Below are 23,819 nucleotides of genomic sequence, written 5' to 3'. Positions count from 1 at the left end.
CAGCCTGACCAACATGGTGAAATTCCTTCTCTATTAAAAATACAAAAAATTAGCCGAGTGTGGTGCAGGTGCCTGTAATCCCAGCTACTCAGGAGGCTGAGGCAAGAGAATTGCTTGAACTGGGGAAGCAGAGATTGTAGTGTGGTGAACCAAGATCACACCATTGCACTCTAGCCTGGGCGACAGAGTGAGACTCCGTCACAGAAAAAAAAAAATGTATTCTCCCCTTAGATCCCCAAGCAAATCTTACTCTCCAGTTGTAGCTAATAACAGCACAGTGTGTATTCTTCCAGGATCTTTTCTATACCAACATAAACATACAAACCAGAATAGGATCATACATTGCATTATTGTTTTACAGCTTGCATTTTGCACATTGACATCTTGTCAGTAGATATAAAATCTATCTTATACATTTTTGCAGTAGGTATGTGATACTTTTTTTTAAATTGCATTTTAGGTTTTGGGGTACATGTGCAGAACATGCCAAGATAGTTGCATAGGTACACACATGGTAGTGTGTTTTGCTGCCTTCCTCCCCTTCACCCACATTTGGCTTTTCTCCCCAGGCTATCCCTCCCCTGCTCCCCCCTACCGCTGTCCCTCCCCTATTCCCCCCAATAGACCCCAGTGTGTAGTACTCCCTTCCCTGTGTCCATGTGTCCTCATTTTTCATCACCCACCTATGAGTGAGAATATGCGGTATTTCACTTTCTGTTCTTGTGTCAGTTTGCTGAGAATGATGTTTTCCAGATTCATCCATGTCCCTACAAAGGACACAAACTCATCATTTTTGATTGCTGCATAATATTCCATGGTGTATATGTGCCACATTTTTTCAGTCTAGTCTATCATCTGTGCGCATTTGGGTTGGTTCCGGTCTTTGCTATTGTAAACAGTGCTGCAGTATGGTGTACATGTGCCACATTTTCCCAGTCTAGTCTATCATCGATGCGCATTTGGGTTGATTCCAGGTCTTTGCTATTGTAAACAGTGCTGCAATGAACATTCGTGTGCATGTGTCCTTATAGTAGAACGATTTACAGTCCTTTGGATATATACCCAGTAATGGGATTGCTGGGTCGAATGGAATTTCTATTTCTAAGGCCTTGAGGAATCGCCACACTGTCTTCCACAATGGTTGAACTAATTTACACTTCCACCAACAGTGTAAAAGGGTTCCTATTTCTCCACATCCTCTCCAGCATCTGTTGTCTCCAGATTTTTTAATGATCGCCATTCTAACTGGCGTGAGATGGTATCTCAATGTGGTTTTGATTTGCATCTCTCTAATGACCAGTGATGATGAGCATTTTTTCATATGTTTGTTGGCCTCATGTATGTCTTCTTTTGTTAAGTGTCTGTTCATATCCTTTGCCCATTTTTGAATAGGCTTGTTCATTTTTTTCCTGTAGATCTGTCTGAATTCTTGTAATACTGTTATAATTCATTTTTTCATGGATAAATCCTAGCTAATTTGGCCAGCCCCCTGTGGATTGACATTTGACGTTGTTCCCAATTTTACGGTATTCTAAGTAACATCGACAATGAACTCTAACAGCGTTTAGACAATTAATGAAAATCAAGTGAGAGAATGAGTCAGAAACCATGAGACCATGAGAGTTGCCCTCAAAGGTCTACTGCTTCTCCCTTCTCCCGTTCCCTCCTCTCCTCACTGGAGCCTGAAGGGACTGGTCTTGGAGGAGGCCTCTCTCTGTCACCCCCAAAAGGTGGTGATGTCCCAGGGAGACCCCTTCTTTCACCCACCCAGTATGCAGCTCTCCTAGGAAATTTTCAAATTCTCTTAGGATGCTGTAAGCTGCTGCTTGGGCTGTGCTCCTGGCCACACCCAGAGCGTCCTTGGACAAGCTTTTTAGCTTTTTTGCACCTCGGTTTGTCCATCTCTCTGGTGGTGATCAGAGCCGTTGCTGCCACTGACTATCTATTATATGTTAAATACTGTGCTAGAGCAAGCTTCATGCACATTACCTGGTTTTCTCTTTTTTATTATTTTATTATTCTTGGATTTTTTTTTTGAGATGGAGTCTCGCTTTGTCACCCAGGCTGGAGTGCAGTGGTATGATCTCAGCTTACCACAACCTCCGCCTCCAGGGTTCAAGCAATTTTCCTGCCTTGGCCTCCTGAGTAGCTGGGATTACAGGCACACACCACCATGCCTGGCTAATTTTTGTATTTTTAGTAGAGACGAGATTTTACTGTGTTCGCCAGGCTTGTCTCAAACTCCTGACCTCAGGTAATCTGTCTACCTTGGCCTCCCAAAGTGCTGGGATTACAAGCATGAGCCACCGAACCTAGCCATTATTCTTGTTTTTTTTTTTAATGACAGGCTCTTGGCTGGGTGCAGTGGCTCACACCTGTAATCATAGCACTTTGGGAGGCCGAGGCAGGTGGATCACGTGAGATTGGGAGTTTGAGACCAGCCTGACCAGCCAGGAAAAACCTCTTCTCTACTAAAAATACAAAATATTAGCTGGGCATGGTGATGAATGCCTGTAATGCCAGCTACTGAGGAGGCTGAGGCAGGAGAATCACTTGAGCCTGGAAGGTAGAGGTTGCAGTGAGCCGAGATTGCGCCATTGCACCCCAGCCTGGGCAACAAGACCGAAATTCTATCTCAAAAAAAAAAAAAAGAATGCCAGGCTCTCACTCTGTCACCCAGGCTGGAGTACAGTGGCATAGTCACAGCTCACTGTGACCTCAAATTCCCAGGGTCTAGTGATCCTTCTGCCTCAGCCTCATGAATAGCTGGGACTACAGGTGCACCCCACCATGCCCAACTAATATTGAGGGGGCACAGGGTAAAGACAGCGTCTCGCTCTGCTGCCCAGACTGGTCTCAAACTCCTGAGCTCAAGCAATCCTTGCATCTCAGCCTTCCAAAGTGCTGGGATTACAGGTGTGAGCCACCACGCCCTGCCTATCTCCTTTAATTCTCACTATACACCTTGGAGAGGTACAGGGGATATTCTTCTCCATAGAAGTTAAGTAACCTGCCCAAGGTCACCAAGGCTGTGGCATCAGGATTCCAGCTCTGACTCATAAGCCCACGTTTGTAACTGCTATTTCTTGCCCACTGTCAACAATAGCTAATTGGTGAGGTCCAAGCAAAATGATGATTATAAAAAGATCCTTTAAATTGTAGAGTGCCCTGCACGTGGGAGGGACTGATACTGCTATTATTTCTACATCCAGAGCAACAGTAGCTTTGGTTACATGGTATACAGCAAGTTGGAGGTCGTGGGATGTAGCAGCATTGAGCGGTGAGAGCACTGGATGTGAGCCAGCCCACCTGAGTCCTAGTCCGGGTTCTCCTTGGAACTGACTGGCCACATGGCCTTGGCTGGTAAGCCACCTGGGAGAAGCCTACCTACTCCACGTGGCCCTCATCCAGCTCAAATGAGATAAAGCCCCGAAGACAGCCAGCACATTGTGTGGCTCTCAGAGGATACCCTGCTAGCGGGAGGTCTCGGTCTGCCTCCTGTACCATCATTAGCATGGGCCAGGTGGGATGCATTTCTCCTTTTTGATGCTGTCACTCTGTAGTTCTGTGCTGTCACATGGTCCCTGGCCCACCACTGCACATCAGCCTGAGGCTCCCTGGAGGCCCGTGAAGCTTTTGGGCAAGAAGCCAAGGCTGATGGGTGGTGGCCTCTCATGTTGTGTGGTTTAATTTGAAGTGGTGTCCATGGGTACCGCAAGCCTCTGACAAATTGCCGTCTCCCCACTGCCATGTACAAACCTGAGCACCAGACAGCATGACCACAGGCCCAGCTCCCTCTTTAATCCTTCAGTCCTTGTGAAGGTGGTCTGAGGCCTCAGAGGTGGCTCTCTCAGCCTGTACCTTCCCCTCCTTTCATTCATGTCCATGCAGGCGCTATCGCAAGGGAGTGTGCCCTACTGTGGAAATCCCCTTGGAAAGTCACATCATCTCTAGCAAGTGAGAGAAAGAATAAGTCCTAATAGGCATCCTTTCTGGTTTTTTTTTTTTGGCTGTAATTCTTTTTTCCTTTCTGACTCCCAAAGTAATACATGTTCGTAGTAGAAAATTGAAAAATACAGAGAAAAAGGCCTCTATTTTCTTCTCTAAGGGAATGCTATTGTTAACATTGTAGTCTTTGGACTTAATTGGAGAATAGCTAATATTTCTGGAGCAAATATTGCTAATATTTTGGTACGTGTTTAGTGTTTTACAGGCATAATCTGATTCCATTTTTATAGTAAGCCTGTGAGGTAGGCAAGATTATAATCATGACTTCACAGATGAAGAAACTGAGGCACAAAGAGGTTAGGGGCTTGCTCATGGTTCCCTTGTCTTCCTTGACTTCCTAGCCTCTTCTGCCTCTTCCCAGGCTCCCCTCATCCTCAATGAGCATCAGGTGGTGGATCAGTCAGATTCTGACAGGAAACAGAATTCCACTCAGATGCTTCCTCTGAGGAGATGTTAAAGGTATGAGCAGGGTGAGGGGAACCCACAAGGGATGCTGAGGCACCTACAAACTCACAGTGACAGGAGATGTTACCAGCTCTTAGCCTGAATGAGCAGGAGGTGGTGGTGTTACCTGAGTTCTGTGATGGGTAAGGGTGGGCAGGGAGCTGTCACAGAGGGGCTCAGCCACCACCAGCACCACAGGGAGAGAAATTGAGAAAGATATACCCAGGATCTCTCTCCTTCCGCCTTCTGACTTCCTGCCAGTGCTTTTTTTTTTTTTTAAGATGGAGTCTCACTCTGTCGCCCAGGCAGGAGTGCAATAGCATGATCTTGGCTCACTGCAACCTCTCACTCCCAGGTCTGCCTCAGCCTCCCTGGTAGCTGGGACTATAGGTGTGTGCCACCACACCTGGCTAATTTTTCTATTTTTATTAGAGACAGGGTTTCACCATGTTGGCCAGGCCTATCTCAAACTCCTGACCCCAAGTCAGCAGGCCACCTCGGCCACCCAAAGTGCTGGGATTACAGGTGTGAGCCACTGTGCCCAGCCTCTGCCAGTGCCTTCTATTGGCCAAATGGAACCAGAAGCCAGCAGTCAAGGGACAGTCCAGTGGGCCATAATCTTCTTCAGGCCATGGATCTGGGAGTGCAAATGGAGACTAACAACCCAGGTGGTAGTTGTAGGGAGATGGGAGAGACGTGTCTCCTGACTTCCCAGAAAGAAAGAGTTGTCTTAGTAACTGGTTTTTGAAAACATCATTCAAGGCTGGGCATGGTGGCTCATGCCTGTAATCCTAGTGTTTTGGGAGACTGAGGAGGGTGAATCACGAGGTCAGGACTTCAATACCAGTCTGGCAACATAGTGAAACTCCGTCTCTACTAAAAATACAAAAAATCAGCTGGGTATGGTGGTGGGCATCTGTAATCCCAGCTACTCAGGAGGCAGGATAATCACTTGAACCCGGGAGGCGGAGGTTGCAGTAAGCTGAGATCTCGCCACTGCACTCCAGCCTGAGCAACAGTGTAAGACTCCATCTCAAAAAGAAAAAAATAAATCATTCAAAACAAAAGAGTTTTTTCTGTCTGGCAGTCTCTTGGTGTTTTGATGTCTCCTCCCTCCCCTGCCCCCATCTCTTCTCTCACCTGCTCAGAATTCCCAATTAAACCTGGGCAACAGTCTTCAGTGTCATCAGTGTGCAGGATTTAGAAGAGACAGCCTTGCCGTGATACATGTGGTTGTGTATGTTCTCATGTTGTTTCACTGCTGTGCCTATGCATACAAAAATATGCTTCTTGTGTACATGTTATAAGCATCTATAACATACTCTCCTCTGTATCCAGCAGGACATTAAGTTTTTTAAAATTTATTTATTTTTGAGACAGAATCTTGCTCTGTTGCCCAGGCTGGAGTGCAGTGGTGTGATCTCGACTCACTGCAACCTCTGCCTCCCAGGTTCAAGCGATTCTCCTGCCTTGGCCTCCTGAGTAGCTGGGATTACAGGTGCATGCCACAATGCCTGGCTAATTTTTGTATTTTTTTCTAGAAATGAGGTTTCACCATGTTGGCCAGGCTGGTCTTGAATTCCTGGCCTCAAGTGATCCACCTGCCTCGGCCTCCCAAAATGCAGGGATTACAGGTGTGAGCCACCATGCCCGGCCCAGGACATTAACTTTTGTATCTCAAAGTCCTTCCATTCTCTGTAATGGCCTTGATCTCCATGGCTGCCTTCTGATGTGGAGGACAGGGGCTCTCATCCCTGTTTGACAAATGAGGAAACTGATGCTCAGAAAGAGAAAGTGGCTGGGCACAGTGACTCATGCCTGTAATCTCAGTACTTTGGGAGGACGAGGTGGGTGCATCACCTGAGGTCAGGATTTCAAGACCAGCCTGACCAACTTGGTGAAATCCTGTCTCTACTAGAAATACAAAAATAGCTGGGCATGGTAGCAGGTGCTTGTAATCACAGCTACTCGGGAGGCTGAGGCAGGGGGAGAATCGTTTGAACCAGGGAGGCAGAGGTTGCAGTGAGCCAAGATTGTGCCACTGCACTCCAGCCTGGGTGACAGTGAGACTCCATCTCAAAAGAAAGAAAGAAAGAAAGGGGGGAGGGGGGAGGGGAGGGGAAGGGAGGGGAGGGAAAGGAAAGGAAAGAGGAAAGAGGAAAGAGGAAAGAAGAAGTGACTTGCCCAAAGCCGATCAGATCAGAAGTGGAAGCAAGGCAGCAGTGGTCCTGATTCTGAGTTCAGCTCCTTCGATGTATTTCCTCTTCAATGATGGGAGGTCTTTCTTTAGCCAGCTCCAACCCTGGAAGAAATTGGTACAGCCTGAGCCCCCTGAGGTTGCTGGAATGCCATACAGTGGGAAGAACTCTGGAGTCAGAGATGCCTGGCACAGCCTTATGACCTTGGGCAAATCCGTTGGCCTCTTTGAGTCTGTGCATCCTCATTAGTAAAATAAGGAGAATAGCACCAGGACTTTGGATGGAAAAATCAGGTGTTGAGATTAACAAATCATCAGGAGAGGCTGGCTGGCTGGTAGCCACAAAGGCTCCCAAGGTGAATGCAGCCCAGGTCTCTATGCCCATTTGGGTAGAGTAGAAATTGTCTGTTTGTGTTCCATCAATCATCCATGTGTTCAACCTTTTATCCATCTACCCAACCATCTGATGCCAAATCTGCTGAATGTGAGTTCTGGCACTGCTGTTTACTAGCTGTGTGACCTGGGGCCAGTTTCTTTTTTTTTGACTTACTTTTTTTTTTTTTAAAGATGGGGTTTCACCATCATGGCTAGGCTGGTCTTGAACTCCTGACCTCAGGTGATCCACCCACCTCAGCCTCCCAAAGTGCTAGGATTACAGGCGTGAGCCACAGTGCCCGGCCAAGGGGCCAGTTTCTTAACTTCTCTGCTTCAGTTTATTCTTTTGTAAAATGGGGATAATAAGAGTACCTATAACCTATTACAGGTTATTGTGAAGATGAAGTGAGTTCATTGATGCAAAGTACTCAGATCAGTGCCTGGCAAATAGCAGACTACAAATGATAATGTTGTTATTTATCAAGAACTGCGCTGAGCCCTGGGGATAATGGCTAATGAGACAAAATTCTTATCTTTATGGAGTTTATTTTTGAAGGAGGGATAAAAAGAAATAAGCAATTCTCCTGCCTCACTCTGGCACTTTGGGAGGCCAAGGAAGGCGAATCACTTGAGGCCAGAAGTTCAAGACCAGCCTAGCCAACATGGTGAAATCTCGTTTCTAGAAAAAAATACAAAAATTAGCTAGGCATGGTGGCACATGCCTGTAATCCCAGCTACTTGGAAGGCTGAGGCAGGAGAATTGCTTGTTTGTATAAAAAAAAAAAATCATCGATTGATTTAAATCGATGAGAGAAGTTCAGTTTGTGATAATTACTATGAAAACCAACCACCCAGCTGGGCATAGTGGCTCACGCCTGTAATCCTAGCACTTTGGAAGGCCAAGGTGAGTGGAATGCCTGAGCTCAGGAGTTTGAGACCATCCTGGGCACCACAGTGAAACCCTATCTCTACTAAAATCCAAAAATTAGCTGCAGGTGGCTGCATGCGCCTGTAGTCCCAACTACTGGGGAGGCTGAGGCAGGAGAATTGCTTGAACCTGGGAGGCGAAGGTTGCAGTGAGTTGAAATCATGCCACTGCACTCCAATCTTCGTGGCAGAGCAAGACTATCCCTAAAAACAAAACAAAAACAAAAACAAAAATAGAGAGAAAGAAAACCAGTCACTCAACCCAGCATGCTTGCTTAATGGATTCAAAGTTTCTGTTTGGGGTGATAAGAATTTTTGGAAATGGATAGTGGTGATTTTTGCATAACATTGTGAATGTAATTAATGCCTCTGAATTGTTACCCTTCACAATGGCAAAATGAAACAAAAACGGCAAAACGAAAAATGGCAAAATGGTTAAAATGGCAAAATGAAACAAAAACAAAAGCAATCTGGCATGCTGTAACCAAAAAAATAGGGGAAGGGTTCTAAATAAATTAGACAGGGTGGTCAAGAGGCACGCAGATTCATGATCTGAAGGTGGGATCTGCCAAGCTATCCATGCAGAGGGAACATTACAGACAGGCATTAAGGACAAAGCCCCAACGCCTGGCACAGTAGAAGAACAGATGGAAAGCCAATGTGACAGGCTCATGGTGATGGTGGCAGCGTGGGGAGGCAACAGGGGACCAGTAATGGTGGGAGCTGATGCTGAAAAGATGGGCAACAGCCATATACAGAGGCCTGTAGCACTGATAAGGAGTTTGTGTTTTATTTTAATGGGAGGGCCTTGGGGGTTTTACAGAGGGCATCTGGCCAGGCGCGGTGGCTCTTGCCTATAATCCCAGCACTTTGGGAGGCCGAGTCGGGCATATTGCCTGAGCTCAGGAGTTTAAGACCACCCTGGGCAACGTGGTGAAACCCCATCTCTACTAAAAATAAAAATTAGCTGGGTGTGGTGGCGGGTGCCTGTAGTTCCAGCTACTCGGGAGGCTGAGGCAGGAGAATTACTTGAACCTAGGAGGTGGAGGTTGCAGTGAGCTGAAATCATGCCACTGCACTCCAGCCTGGGCCATAGAGTGAGACTCCATTTTCAAAACTAAAAAAATAAAGAGGGTGGGCCGGGCGCTGTGACTCATGGCACTTTGGGAGACTGAGGTGGGCAGATCACTTGAGGTTGGGAGTCCAAGACCAGCCTGGCCAACATGGAGAAACCCTGTCTCTACTGAAAGTACGAAAATTAGCCAGGCGTGGTAGCACAGGTCTGTAATTCCAGCTACTTGGGAGATTGCAGCAGGAGAATTGCTTGAACCCGGGAGGCAGAAGTTGCAGTGAGCCGAGATCACGCCATTGCACTCCTGCCTGGGCACCAAGAGCAAGACTCTATCTAAAAAAAATAAAATAAATAAAAAGTAAAAAAAATTAAAGAGGGTGTCCATTGAGAATTTTGGAAAGATTCTCATGGCTGCTTTGTGGATGATAAAGTCTAGGAGGGCCCAAGTGGTCACAGGGAGACCATGAAACAGGCTGGGGCAGCTCTCCTAGAATAAGCTAATAGTGGCTTAGATTTAGGCAGTTGCAATAGTGATGGAGAAAAAGAGCAAATCCACATTACTACTCATAGAGGTGCTGACTCATGCTAACCCTTGTTAGAGGCCTGAGGTATAAAGCAGATACCAGTTGATGCATTTTTAAGGCATGGTTTACTGCCAGGCTGAGTGGATATTGCCTCATCTGGGCTAGGACACCCTCTCCCTGCAGGCCACTGGGATAAAGAGCCACAGATGAGAAGGCTGCTGAGTGCCCCTGGAAGGTGAGCTAGAGGAGCCAGAGGGTGGTTGCAATGTTGAAGAGCGTCAGATGCTGACAGCCTGCTGGGCCAGGCCCAGCTCAGCCCAAGCGAGCATCCCTGGCCTCACTGGGCCCCTTTCCCCCAGACAGAGAGCAAGTACGGGCGCTGTCAGCATTTACTTCTCTGACCTTTCTCTTTTCTAATCCTGTGCATTAGGCCTTTCATATGTTAGTGTCATCAGTCTGGCCCTGCTGGCCTCTGTCTCTTAGAAACATCTCTTTCTCCGTTCATTGTGGGTGGATGCTTCTGAACTCCCGTTCTCAGGCCCCTCCTCACTGTAGCTTCCCATTACTGCTGGTAATTATAGTCCCTACCTCTCAGGCTTGTTTTATGGGTGCATACCATGCTAACTGCTTTCTCTGTGTTATTTTCCTAACTCTCCTTCACTGTCCTGAGAGGGAGGGAGGAGTGTCTCTGTTTTATAGAAGACACAACTTAGGCTCGGAAAAGTGAAGTCACTTGTCCAAGGTCACAGTGTGAGCAAGCATAGGCATTAGGCTTTGGGTCTGGGTCCGCCTGACTCTAAAGCCTGTCCTGTGAACCACTGAGCCACAGGGCTGCCTACCCTACCTCCCTGCAAGAGGTCCGGGAATGACTGTGTGAAGTCTCTAGCCCTGGGCCTGGCTGGCAGCAGCACTCAGTGATGGGAATCCCATCCTTGTCTGGCACAGAGATGCTCCTGACTCTTGCAAGGTTGCCTGCACCCTCCCAGCCCTGTCACTTCTCCCAAGCTCCAACCAGTCCCTCCTTCCAGGCTGTTTGGTGCTTACGCACCCACCTCCTTTTTTTTTTTTAGACAATCTTCCTCTGTCACTAAGCTGGAGTTCAGTGGCCTGATCCAGGGTCACTGCAACCTCTGCCGCCCGGGTTCAGGTGATTTCCCTGCCTCAGTCTCCCGAGTAGCTGGGATTACAGGTGTGCATCACCATGCCTGGCTAATTTTTTGTATTCACCATGTTGGCTTGGATGGTCTTGATTTCCTGACCTCGTGATCCTTCCGCCTCCGCCTCTCAAAGTACTGGGATTACAGGCATGAGCCACCACGCCTGGCCGGTGCTCACCTTTATAGGCTTCTCACTCTGAAGTGCCAGAATGTCAAGGTCTCCTGTCTGTCCCCTGCCTAGTCCTCTTGTTCCCATCTTTGGGCATCTGCCCACATGGTGACTCAGCTCAGATGCCTTCCCTGCATCTCCTGCTAAATGGCTCCCTTTTTCAACACGCAATTCCACATTCACTCCCCACCCTAAAAGCATCCTTTGGGAACTCCAGGCTACAGTCCAGATCACCAGGTCCCCAGACTCTGCTGAGAGGCTGAAACATACATGACAAATCTAGATCGTCTCCTTCCGGAGTGTTTAGCCATTTCCTGGGTGAGCATCCTCCTCCCACATTGTAGCCAGCTCCTAGAGAAGCAGCACGTGCTTCCCTCCAGGGGCCACTAGGTGCCTGGCCTGGCCTAGCTGCCCGGCAGTCTCCATCAGTCTTCCCACCTGGGCCTGGAGGGAACCATGCCCACATGGCGGGCTATGTCAGAAGCCAGGCCAGGTCCTTGGCTCCCTTTCTGTGGCCTAGTGAGAGAACCATGCTGTTGTCCTTGGATTTGTGAAATTAGGATTTCATCCAAATTTTTTAAAAAGCATGCTATTTTTTATTTATAAATTTTTAAAAGGTTTAAACAGACCTTTTCTCTTTCTCATACTGTCATACCAAGCCACGTGCATGAGAAACACTTCTTTTTTGCCCTCTAACTTAAACCCATTCAAAAAATCTCCAAGTATAGTAGCAAATCCAAGAACTACAGTTAAACAGAAAGAAGAAAAAATAATAATCTATCTTCCTGCCTTGCAGAAATAACTATGGTTAATGCTTTGCTGAATTTTCCATATCTGTGCATGTGTATTCATTAAATTAGGGTCTATCTGTACAAACTGTTGTGTATCACGCTTTTTTACTAAAATATTTTCCATGATTGTTTACTTTTTTTTTTTTTAACTCTCTAGAGTGGATGAGCTATCATTTATCTCACTAGCCTCTGGCCATGGAATGCAGAGGTGGCTCCTGCTGCATCCTTGGCGTTCAGCCTGAGCCTGAGTGCTTTCTCCTTTGGGGGTTCTGTTGCAGTTTGCTTGAGTTAGCCAAGTAGAGTGGAGAGAAAGCAGACCTAGAGTTAGGATCTGGGATTTCCAGGGGCTGGGGAGGGAGGAGAGTGGGTAGAGGAACCAGGCAAACCTGTCTGAGGAAACGACCATCACTCAGATCTCTTTTGCTCAACTGTAAAGAGGTCTCACCTGTAAAGGAAGAGGAGTAGCATGAATTACCACAAAAGGCAGCCAGCTCCTCTCCTCTGTGGTTCTGGGAGTGCCAGGTATTTGCTGCCAGCAGGCTCTGCTGGAGACTCAGGCAGAGGAAGACTGGGATGTTTATTTAAGGTTGCTTTCCTGGCTATTTCAAGAACCCTCAGGCTCAGGAAAAGTTCCGAGAGTATGAGCTGAAATCAGATCGAGGCCATCCGAAAGGGAGGAGTGGAAGTGTCTCCTGGCTGCCTGGGCCCACCAGGGCTTATGTAGATTCTGCATCTCACAGCAGGAAACACACAGATGAATCTGTGGATGCTTTATTTTAATTTGTAAGCAAATTTAAGCAGGCAGTTATTTTGAGGGTTCTTGCCTATCGGCCTTATCTGACATGACCAGTATCCTTAAGTGCGGGCTCAGAAAAGATCCTGAGCCTGGCGCACAGGTATCATGTGGATCCTTCCAAGGCTGTGGGCTCCCCTGGAGCAGCTCTCATTGCTTTGTATCCTGGCCTGGAGTCAGCACTCATTGTCCCATAAGTGACAGAGAGCCTTTATCGAACTATGGCTTTAAGTTATACCCATAAAGCGTAGAGTAGTGGCTTGAGTGGAAAGCATTTCTGGGTGGGGAGGAGGTGATGGGGACCTAGGCCTTCCCTTCTTCCTCCTCTTCTTAATAGCAGCATCAATACCAGCAAACCCTCTAATTTGTACTCTAAGCCTCAGCCTACAAAGCCTTTCCCCTGTCATCCACTGTGTGGGGGGACTGAGGATGTTCAGGGCCCCGGAGCTCTCCTGTGGCTGAGTGGGGTGCTCAGGGTGCTCAGAGTCCCTGTCTTTCTGTCCAGTGCTCTTGGCTTTGGGCCGGGCTGATGCCCATTGAAATGCAGGGAGAAAAACTGAAAAATGAAAAGGAAGTGTGGGGCAGGGGACCTGGAGCACGTGGCTAGCCCAGGGTGGATGCTGTGTCTGTCTGTCTGTCTGTCTGTCTGTCTGATCAGAGGCCTCCCACAATGGATGGTGCAGGGGAGAGGGCCTACCAAGTCTAGCCTGAATCTCTCTCATGTAATATGATAGATATAGAGGAAGGGCCTGGACTCAGGGGGTGGGTTCCTGCTCATTTCTCTATTTTCCTGGTTTTAGCTTTAAAGCTTTTTTTTGAGGCTCTCTGTTGATTGGGGGCAGGAATGGTTGGATTTGATGCCCTCTCCCCTACTGAACCTTTTTAAAAAGCTAACTTGTGAGTTAAAAAAAAATACATATGTGTATTTTATTTATTTATTTTTATTTTATTTTGAGATGGAGTCTCACTCTGTCACCCAGGCTGGAGTGCAGTGACTCACTGCAACCTCTGCCTCCTGGGTTCAAGCGATTCTCTTCCTTCAGCCTCCTGAGTAGCTGGGATTTCAGGTGTGTGTGACCACACCGGCTAATTTTTGTATATTTAGTAGAGACAAGGTTTCACCATGTTGGCCAGGCAAGTCTCAAACTCCTGACATCAGGTGATCTGCCCGCCTCGGCCTCCCAAAGTTCTGGGAGTATAGGCATGAGCCACTGCGCCTGGCCTACATATGTATATTTTAAAAGATAAAAGTAGTTCCAAAGCATATAAAGGGAAAAGTGAAGTTTTCTCTCTTTTGTCACCCTGTTCCCAGGGATCTCTTTTGTTTTCCTTTACCCACTTCTGCCTTACCAACCTCTCTTAACAATTTGGTGAGTATCCTTTCAGACCTTTTACTAAATGTGTGCAAACACAAATGTATATTGTCGAGCTTACTGTTTCGTTTTCCTTTTTTTTTTTTGGAGATGGAGCCTTGCTCTGATGCCCAGGCTGGAGTGCAATGGTGTACTCTTGGCTCACTGCAACCTCCGCCTCCCAGGTTAAAGTGATTCTACTGCCTCAGCCTCCCAAGTAGCTGGGATTACAGATGTGCACCACCACGCTGGGCTAATTTTTGTATTTTTAGTAGAGACAAGGTTTCACCATGTTGGCCAGGTTGTCTCAAACTCCCGACCTCAGGTGATCCGCCCTCCTTGGCCTTCCAAAGTGCTGGGATTACAGGCATAAACCACCACGCCTGGCCTGCTTTGTTTTTCAAATAGAAAAATGAGACCATGCCATTCTCTCTCTCTTTCTCTTTCTCTCTCTATAACTTGCTTATTCCAGCAGAATAGCTGGGCAATGGGTCCTTGACTCTGAAATCTCGTTTACTGCTAAAAGGGGAAAATGACAAGAATAGTTTATCCCAGAGAGTATTTATGTTGCTCACTTTTTGGATGTGGCCAACTCGGGGCCTGAACCTGTTTTTTGGTTTTTTTTTTACTTTTACATTGTTAGGGCCACGCATTTTTTTTTTGTTTGTTTTTTGTTTTGTTTTGTTGTTTTAAGTTTCTTCCTGTCATTCTCTTTTTGGATCCACTCTGTGAAGCTAGCAGGGCAGGAATTATTGAAGCTTAGAGCATGAAGAGGTGTGCCCAGATTCAACACTGGAAGGGTCTGGAACCCAGGGCTCTTTTGGTTAAATTCTGCGCATCCAGCTTTTCTGATGGGCAACCAAGCACCGGGTGAGGTGGCTGGAGAGATAGCCTGGACAAGGTCACTGGCTGCCCCGTGTACTCCTGGCAGAGCAGAGCTCCCTGGAAGGACTCATCATCCCTAGCAAGGGCCAGAGATTAGGGTCCCTGAGGAGCTGCAGACACAGGGTGGCAGGGTGCCTGTGACCTCAGCCACTAACCCCTCACCTCCCATGACTCTCCCCTATCCCCACTTCCTCTATCTCTCCCTCCCTCCTCGCTTCACCCTATGACTCTTTGTCCCTTTGCCTCCATCTGTGTCTCTCTGCGTGTGGTTCCTGCCCCTCTTGCTGTCACACCATTGCTGTCCCTCCCTGTCCAATGTTCTCCTTCATGTCAATGCAGGCGTGCTGGTCACCATGACAACAGAAACAGGCCCCGACTCTGAGGTGAAGAAAGCTCAGGAGGAGACCCCACAGCAGCCTGAGGCCGCCGCCGCCGCTGCGACCACCCCTGTGACCCCCGCAGGCCAAGGCCACCCAGAGGCCAACTCCAATGAGAAGCATCTTCCCCAGCAGGACACGCGGCCTGCTGAACAGGTGTGTGCCTGAGAGCATGGACATCCCTTTCCTGCCCAAACTGTCCTCCAGGTCCAATTCTTGGGGCCCCAGTATTTTTTCAGGAGGGAGGAAAGAAAGAAACTAAGATTTATTAGTGACCCGTTACATGCTGAGCACTGTGCCGGGAGCATCATAGTCATTTTATTTTCTTTCTTGAGACAGGTCCCACTGTGTTGCCCAGGCTGTAGTGCAGCCTTAGTCTCCCAGGCTCAAGCAATCCTTGTGCCTCAGCCTCCTGAGTAACAGGGACTACGGGCGCGTACCACCACACCTGGCTGATTTTTTTTTAACTTTATTTATTTATTTAGCTTTTGAGTTGGAGTCTCGCTCTGTCACTCAGGCTGGAGCGCAGTGGTGCCATCTCGGCTCACTGCACCCTCCACTGCCCAGGTTCAAGCCATTCTCCTGCTTCAGCCTCCTTAGTAGCTGGGATTATAGGCGTGTACCCCCGTGTCTGGCTAATTTTTGCATTTTTATTAGAGACAGAGTTTCACCATATTGACCAGGCTGGTCTCGAACTCCTGAACTCAGGTGATCCACCCGCCTCGGCCTCCCAAAGTGCTGGGATTACAGGCGTGAGCCTCCATGTCCGGCCATCTTTTTTTTTTTTTTTAACTTTCAGTAGAAACAAGGTTCTTCAGTAGATAGAAGGTCTTGCTATGCTGCCCAGGCTGGTCTCAAACTCCTGGGCTCAAGTGATCCTCCTGCCTTGGCCTCCCAAGGTACTGGGATTACAGGTGTGAGCCACCACACTTAGCCCATTGTGGTCATTTAAAATTTTTATTTTCTCAAACTAAAGAGTAACTACCCCATTTTACCCTTGGGGAAACTGAGCACCAGCAGGATAAAGTGAGTTACCCAAAGTCACATTGCCATAAAGTGACAGAGGTGAAGTCAAATCTAGATCTGATTTTGAAGCCTGAGTTCTTTCCATTTCTTTTCCTACCCCCGAATCTGTCTGTTCTAGTCTGGCCAGCCCCATGTGACCCCAGAGCAAAATCCATTGCCCTAAAGCTACAAGGGACTCGCCTCGTCATGTAATTCACACCTTCCTTCATTCATGACATGCCTGGAGAGGGCAGGGAATAGGCCAAGATCACCAAGGGAGTCGGCGGTGGAGTTAGGATTGGGGGGCAGGTCTCTGGCCTTCCTTCTCTCCTTCAGCTCAGTGCACAGCTCCCAGCCTCCTGCTAGATCCAGTGATGAACATAAAGGAGGAGACCAGATGGATGCTGTGATGACTCGCACGCCGCTCTAGGAGGGAGACAGGGCAGCTCTGGCTCTCCTCCTGTGTACACCAGCCATAGGTCCCGGTTTCCCTGTGGGTCTCAGAGAACAGTAACTCTCATTCAGGGGTCTGTCTTGGCCCCAGCTGCCTCCATATTGCTTCTTATTTATATGAAAGGCCATGGCTTAAAACTCATTGGGCAAACTCTTCCCTTGCTTGGTCCTGCAGAACCTAGACATGGAGGAGAAGGACTACAGTGAGGCCGACGGCCTGTCGGAGAGAACCACGCCCAGCAAGGCCCAGAAGTCACCTCAAAAGATTGCCAAGAAATACAAGAGTGCCGTCTGCCGGGTCACTCTGCTTGATGCCTCAGAGTATGAGTGTGAGGTGGAGGTAGGGGAGCGCTCCACACCATATGTGCTGTCCGCAGTTGGCTGGTGTCAGGTCCAGGACAGGCTCCTGTGTTTACCCAACCTGGGCCAAACCAGAGGAGTCCTGGACCGGGTGCAGTGTCCAGAGAGATGACCTGGCTCAGAGCTCCTTTGTACAGATGGTGGCACCAAAGCCTGAAGAGAGTGTATGATTGCAAATAGAATTAGACGAGGCACAGGGCTGGCACCAGGGGAAGATTCTGCGGGGTGACTGTACCTTGGCAAGGATGCCAGCATGTAAGGGCTGATCTACATCCCAGTAGACCTAGGAGCTGGGCCCTCCTATTCACCCAGGGGAGTGATTTCCATTAGAATCATTTTTTTTTTTGTATTTTAAACCAGAACATTTATTGCATGACTAATTGGTGAAATTCTTAAGATGAACTAGATGCTGCAACAGCTGCCTTTTTGGGTTTAGGTGTTGTTCCTTCATGGAATCCGTGCCTGAATCTGCGGTATGCAATTTTTTAGGTACCTCATTCGACCAGTCCTGGTGGTATTTCGTCTTTTAGCCTTGGCACCCCAGTTATACTTTCTCTTGCGCTTGGCAGGGTAGCCACATTTGCCGCAGGTCAACTTCTGAAGGTGGTAGGCCTTAGAGCCACAACGGCGGCACAACGTGTGTGTCTTATTACGACGCTTCCCAAACAATGATGTTCCCTTCGTCATCCTGCTTCTGCAACTGGGACCAGAAAGACCGGAAGAGCTAGAATCATTTTTCTATACTGGGTGGAGGAGGGGTTCTCCCTTCCTAGTGAATATACCTGTCCAGGGCACCATCTCAAGTCTCCAGGACAAACTAGTCACCTGAGGGTTCTATGGGAAGCCTGTCACCTGGTCATAGGGAGGCAGCCCACTGGGAGGATGTCACCTGGGCTGTGTAGAAACCCTGTGGGATGGCCCTGCCCCATGGTGGTAACACAGCAGATGCCTCCTTCTGGGGTTGGCCCTCCAGGCCCCATGTTTAGGTCTCCTTTTCCTGTATAGGTTCTGACTCTCACCCTAATTCTGAGGTCTCGATTGCCCCCTCTGTGAGTTAGAGGCTCTACCCCTGCCAAGACAGCATCTCTGGCTTTTCTCTGCATGTGTAAAAGGGCTCAGAGGGTGTCCTTGCAACTGAGATTTATAGAAGCCACCTCCTTTTCTCCCCCATGCCCAGGTTTTAGGGATGTGACTTACTCCTGAGCCCTGGAAGGCTGAGTCCCTCTTCTCTACAGGGATTTTTTTTTTTTTTTTTTTTGGGTTTTGATTCTTTTTTCTTTCTTTCTTTCTTTTTTGAGACAGAGTCTTGCTCTGTTGCCCAGGCTGGAGTACAGTGGCACTGTCTCAGCTCACTGCAGCCTTCACTACTCAGATTCAAGCGGTTCTCCTGCCTCAGCCTCCTGAATAGCTGGGATTACAGGCGCCCGTCACCATGCCTGGCTAATTTTTGTATTTTTAGTAGAGACGGGGTTTTGCCGTGTTGCCCAGGCTGATCTTGAACTCCTGGCCTTAAGTGATCCGCCCGCCTTGGTCTCCCAAAGTGCTGGGATTACAGGCGTGAGCTACTACACCTAGCTGTGTATGTATTTTTTCCATAGAAAGATTTCACTTTCCCTGCTCCTGGGACAAAAGAAAGGGCTGTCTTCTATGTCCTCTCTCCTACCTTGATGGGCCCCAGGATGCCATTTCTGCCTGCCCTAGAAGTACATAAAGGGTTTGGCTAAGGCCAGGTCCTCTTTCTCTGATGATCTCCAGGTGCAGGAATTCCTGGTCAGACTTGGTCCCGAGGGCCCAGCCAGACTTTACAGGGGCCTCACTCCCTCTCTAGAGTCCCTGCCTCTTTGGGTGGTGACTGCCTCCTGTTCCCCTGCCCTGTGATTCCCTTATTGGTGATCATCTTCACCCCTGTGGGTTTGGAGTGCCCAGCTGGGTTCTGGGCTTCGTCATTCTGAATGGTGGTTCAGAGACCCCCAAGCCTAGCTATACAGGAGTGGGAGGAACCTACCCTGCTCTATCAATGCTCCTTCCAGCAGAAGCTGAGGGAGGCCCCATGAGCCTCTGTGAAACCTCACTGGCTGTGGGAAAGGGAGTGGTGGACTAGCCTCGGCTGCCCTGGATTCCACTCAGTGAAGGGGAGGGACCCGGGAAAGGAGGGTCACACTGGGACCCTGAGTCCCAGGCCTTCCCCTTCTCCCCCTGCCTGCTTCTGTCATATTCCAGGGGCTTCGTCTCTTCCTCTCACACTTAAAGCTTAGGATTTGGTTTTCTGCTCCTTGGGTCTAAGTTAGTCTCCTTCTCTTAACTACTACAAAGGAAGGAGAAAACAGTCACTTCCCATACCTTCCACTCCAGCTTCTCCCCAAGAAAGCTCAAGGTCTAGAAACCCCCACCAGAACTTGGAAGAAGGCCATCAAGGAGCTGGGCATTGTTGTCACACCCAGGATCCCTGAGGACTCAGAGGGTGGAACCAAGTAGGTGGCAGGAGTGCTGCATTCCTGTGCAGACACTGAAGGCCCTTGGGGTTTCTGAGTTGCCCCGGTGGAGCCTAGGGTATCTCCCAGCTCCACCCCGGGGTGTGCTGCAGCCTCACAGCCACTCTGATTGCCTCCTTAGAAACATGGCCGGGGCCAGGTGCTGTTTGACCTGGTCTGTGAGCACCTCAACCTCCTGGAGAAGGACTACTTCGGCCTGACCTTCTGTGATGCCGACAGCCAGAAGGTACCTGGGCTGGGGAGCGGGGCAGGGCCTCCTCTTCTGTTAGGCCTCTGTAATCCTGGCCACATCCCATGGCTTCCACTAGTGCTCAGATCATTAGGCATCTTCTGTTTGCATGTCCCCAAGGTTCAGCCAGCCCTATCGACTCTCGGTTCTCTGTCTCAGCCATTTCTTGGTGATGCACAGGTCACCCCCAGATGGGCATTTGCAGAGCCCTTGTTAGGCTGCTAGAGTTGCTGGGGGAGGCGAGGAGCTCCCTGTCAGAGCCACTTCCCTGCCCTTGGGAAGCTCTGCCTGAGTTTCCTCCTTCCTGCCAGGCTCCCTGCAGCTGCGTTACTTGCTCACTGCAACTGCCTCAGGGCTGTGGTGGCTCCAGGGCACTGAGTCCAAGCCTAGTGGTAAACCCCAGCCCCATTCCCCTCACCCCCTGGTCCCAAGGAAAAATGACCAAGAGGTTTAGACAAGGAAGTGTGCTCCCCACGAGGGGCTGTTGACCGGCCACCTCAGGATAGTTCTGTCCCCGGCCCTGTCAGGTCCTTTGCTGCATCTTCCCTCTGAAGATCTCGATCTTTTCTTTTAGAACTGGCTGGACCCCTCCAAGGAGATCAAGAAGCAGATCCGGAGTGAGTGGCTTGTGGTTGGGATGTCGGTGGGTGAGGGGATCCAGACCATGAGAGCCCCCCTTGTATTGCTCTCTTCTCCTTTGGAAAGTGCATTCAGGCTGGGTGCTGTGGCTCATGCCTGTAATCTCAGCACTTTGGGAGACCAAGGTGGGCGGATGACTTGAGGTCAGGTGTTCGAGACCAGCCTGGCTGACATGGTAAAACCCCGTCTCTACTTAAAAAAAAAAAAAAAAAAATACAAAACTTAGCTGGGCATGGTAATCCCAGCTACTTGGGAGGCTGAGGCACTGGGACTGCCTCACCTCAAGCGATTCTCTTGAACCCAGGGGGCAGAGGTTGCAAGGAGCTGAGATCACACCACTGCACTTCAGCCTGGGCAACAGAGCAAAACTCCATCTCCAAAAAGAAAAAAAAAAGAAAGTTTATTCAGACCCATGAGTCTGTGTAATCCACATGGCAGATCTTGAGAGAAGCCAGGGCAGGAAGGACAAGTCTAAAGCCCAGAGAAGAAAGATGACTGCAGAGTCACACAGCAAGTTAGCAGAGGAATCAGAAACGCATTCAGGATGTCAGTTCTAGAAGGGAAGTGCAGAGCCATCGAGGACAAAAGACAAGCAGATGGGCTGGAAACAGCCACCCTGGTGTCCAGGGACGGCTCAGACTTCAGTAAGCAGTGACCCTTCCCTCAGAGGCTCAGAGAGAGGCAGTTATTACCTAAGGTCCCAGAGCCAAATGTTGGCTGAGCTAGGTCTTGAGCTCTAGTCTTCCAATACCATCCTGTGCTCTTTTCAAGGCCTAGGGTGAAGGCAGATGAGCAGACCAACAGCCTGTCCTTTCTGGCCCAGAGAGAGAAAGCATGTTGGGAGGGGATGGGGCAGCTCCCAAATGGCAGAAGGGGGAGGTAGGTGGCCTCAGCAAGCCAGCCTGAGCAGGTTGGGACCTGGAGCCTCGAGGCAGAGATGCCTCCACCCAGGGCCCCTCCCCCTTGGCTGTGGTTGGTCTCTCCTGGACTCCCTGGTCCCTTGGCTGGAAAGCTGTAGCTGAGCCTGTTGCCATGACAGCGGGCAGCTGGCCCCGGCGATGCCAGCTGACTCTGCAGGAGGGGGCTCGAGGAATTCTTCCTGTAGGTTCCATCAGTTGGAGACAAAGAGACAGGCACACAGACAGTGCGCACTCCTCGTGGGGGCTGATAGATCCTCCGCCTGGGCTTCAGGCTGTCTCCCAGAAGCCCCCACCTGGCTGGGAGGCCTGCCTCTCATGACTAAAGGGATCGGAACACATACAGGAGTCAAGTGTGCAGTGTTTGGTTAGGACCAGGAACTTGGGAAAGACAGGCGGCTGAACCAAATGGTCAGGTGTCAGCATCCCTCCCAGAGCTGGCCTGCAGCCCAGGCCTGGTGGATGTCACTCCTTGTAGCCATCTCAAGTCACTGAGTAATAGTCTTGATCCCTAGCAAGTGCCTTATCCAGGAGAGCCACAGTCTCTGACTCTACCCCTATAACTTCCAGCCATTCATCCTCATCCTACCTTCTGGGGCCCCAGTGGAGCAATTTGTTACCCTCTTTCCTCTGTTTGTGACAGCACCTCAGCCTTCTGAAGGTGGCGCCATTGGTCCTTGTGGCCTGGGCTTCGGAGTTGGGTGTATCTCCTCCCAAACCTCAGTGCACCTGGGGCAGGGTAGGGCAAAGCAGGGTACCTGGGGCAAGTTCTCCACATCTCTGGGCCCCTGCTTCTCCTTGGCCAGTGGATTAGTCATTCCTGCCTCACTAGTTGGGGGTGACAGTTAAATGACATATATATGGACAGCACCAAGCACATAGTAGGTGCTTAGTAGCTGCTTTCTTCTTGCTTCCCTGAGGCAATGTGGTGTGATGGTTAAGCAGACAGACCCTGAGGCCAGCCCACCTGGATTTGAATGTTAACTCCATCACTGTTTCTGGTGTTGACTGTTCTGTGCCTTGGTTTCCTCCTCTGTAACTAGGATACTTACATTTATAATGTTGTGAGGATTAAATGAGTATTACATGTAGAACAGTGCCTGCACACAGTAGCATCCAGTATGCATCAGCTATTATTTATTATCATTATTGATTATTACCATTATTATTCCTGAGATAGGAGTTCCTGAGGCTGCTTTTTCCAAGAAGTCGGTGTGGTCAGAAGCGTGGGCTCTGGGGCCAGATGACCAGTTAGGATCCCGATTCTCTACCACTGACTAGCTGACTTAGTCACTCTGAGAGAGTGACTTAACCTCTCAGAATTCATCTATAAAAAAGAAAGTTGGGCTGGATGCGGTAGCTCACGCCTGTAATCCCAGCACTTTGGGAGGCTGAGGTGGGTGGACCACGAGGTCAAGAGTTTGAGACCAGCCTGACCAACAGGGTGAAATCCCATCTCTACTAAAATTATAATAATCGGCCAGGCATAGTGGCACATGCGTGTAATCCCAGCTACTCAGGAGGCTGAGGCAGGAGAATCCCTTGAATCTGGGAAGTGGAGGTTGCAGTGAGCAAACAGTGAGCAAAAAAGATCTCATTATTGCACTCTAGTGTGGGAGACCGAGTGAGGATCTGTCTCAAAACAAAAAAAAGAAAGAAAGAAAGTCAGCTTCAGGATGATTATGAAGATCAAACCCCTTATGTGGTTTTTTTAGCCACATATGTGCATAAGTTCTTAGCAAGCACAATGACTGGCACCGAGTAAGAGTTTGAGATGTGACCTCTGGATCATGCAGATGGTGGTTACTGCAGGGACAAGGATGGTAGTGGCAATGTGGCCTACAGCGGTCCATGGCCACAGCCCTGCCCTGGATGGGTCTTGCTTTCTCACTTTGTCAGGGGCCTCTTTGATCCTGGAACCTGAAATGTCCTAGGTGTGGCCTGACCAATTTTGTCCAGTGCCTCATCCCTGCCCGCCTTCATCCCCTCTCAAGTGGCCACCCCGTCTCCAAGCTTGCAGAGCTTGCTTCCGGTGATAACCTCAGCCTTTATTCCCCTGTGTATCTTCTTAGATGTGTACCCCTGGTTTCCCACATCTAACTGTGGAGGTTAGCATTCGTCCCCCTAAAATATCCCTTTGTTACATTTAGCCCATTATATTTGCCTTTTAGGTCTTGTTTATAATCTAATCCTGTCATCCAAGATGGAGTCAACATGATACAGGGCAGAGTTTTCTAATGTGTGTTCTGAGAAGCATTAAGCTTCAGGATGCTCTGTTAAAAATGGATACAACAGATTAAACCATCTTTGGGAATTCCTGAATGCATGTTCCCCTCAGAGAGTTGCAATGCACAGTAGCAGAGTGAGGGCTCTGACAAGTGCCGATTTAGGAAACCTGTTGAATGTGATATTACCTAGACTTTTTTCTTATCACTAACATCCTGTGACTCAGACTAGGGTTTAGACCAAGGAGCCTAGTGGCATTGCCACTTCCAAGTGGGGTGACCTTGGGCTGACTGCTTTACTGCCTGGGCCTCAGTGTCTGCAAAATGGGACTAATCATAGGACTTACTCTTGGGGTTGTGGTGAAGTTTACTGAAGACATGTTTGTCAAGTAATGAGCAGTGTGCCTGGCATGGAGCGGCAGCTTTCC

At 49.0% G+C, this 23,819-nt stretch overlaps 1 protein-coding gene and 1 pseudogene across 50 annotated transcripts in view; one reads left to right on the top strand and one right to left on the bottom strand.

Annotated features, from left to right (window-relative positions):
- Nucleotides 1-23,819, top strand: part of EPB41L1 (erythrocyte membrane protein band 4.1 like 1) — a 145,737-nt gene that overhangs the window by 69,324 nt on the left and 52,594 nt on the right. For all 50 annotated transcript variants that reach the window (XM_078370963.1, XM_035302720.3, XM_078370954.1 and 47 more), the window contains 4 exons: nucleotides 15,034-15,227; nucleotides 16,705-16,869; nucleotides 19,503-19,607; nucleotides 20,185-20,227. In XM_078370963.1, the coding sequence (XP_078227089.1) occupies nucleotides 15,048-15,227; nucleotides 16,705-16,869; nucleotides 19,503-19,607; nucleotides 20,185-20,227 (493 nt within the window). In that variant the 5' untranslated portion in view covers nucleotides 15,034-15,047. The remainder of the gene's footprint in view (nucleotides 1-15,033; nucleotides 15,228-16,704; nucleotides 16,870-19,502; nucleotides 19,608-20,184; nucleotides 20,228-23,819) is intronic.
- LOC118153965 (large ribosomal subunit protein eL37-like) lies at nucleotides 17,282-17,625 on the bottom strand (annotated as a pseudogene).

This window comes from Callithrix jacchus, chromosome 5 (genome assembly GCF_049354715.1).
Source record: "Callithrix jacchus isolate 240 chromosome 5, calJac240_pri, whole genome shotgun sequence".
In the NCBI taxonomy this organism is placed as follows: domain Eukaryota; kingdom Metazoa; phylum Chordata; class Mammalia; order Primates; family Cebidae; genus Callithrix; species Callithrix jacchus.
Note: the sequence above shows the minus strand (reverse complement) of the source record. Positions and strands in the feature narration are given on the sequence as shown.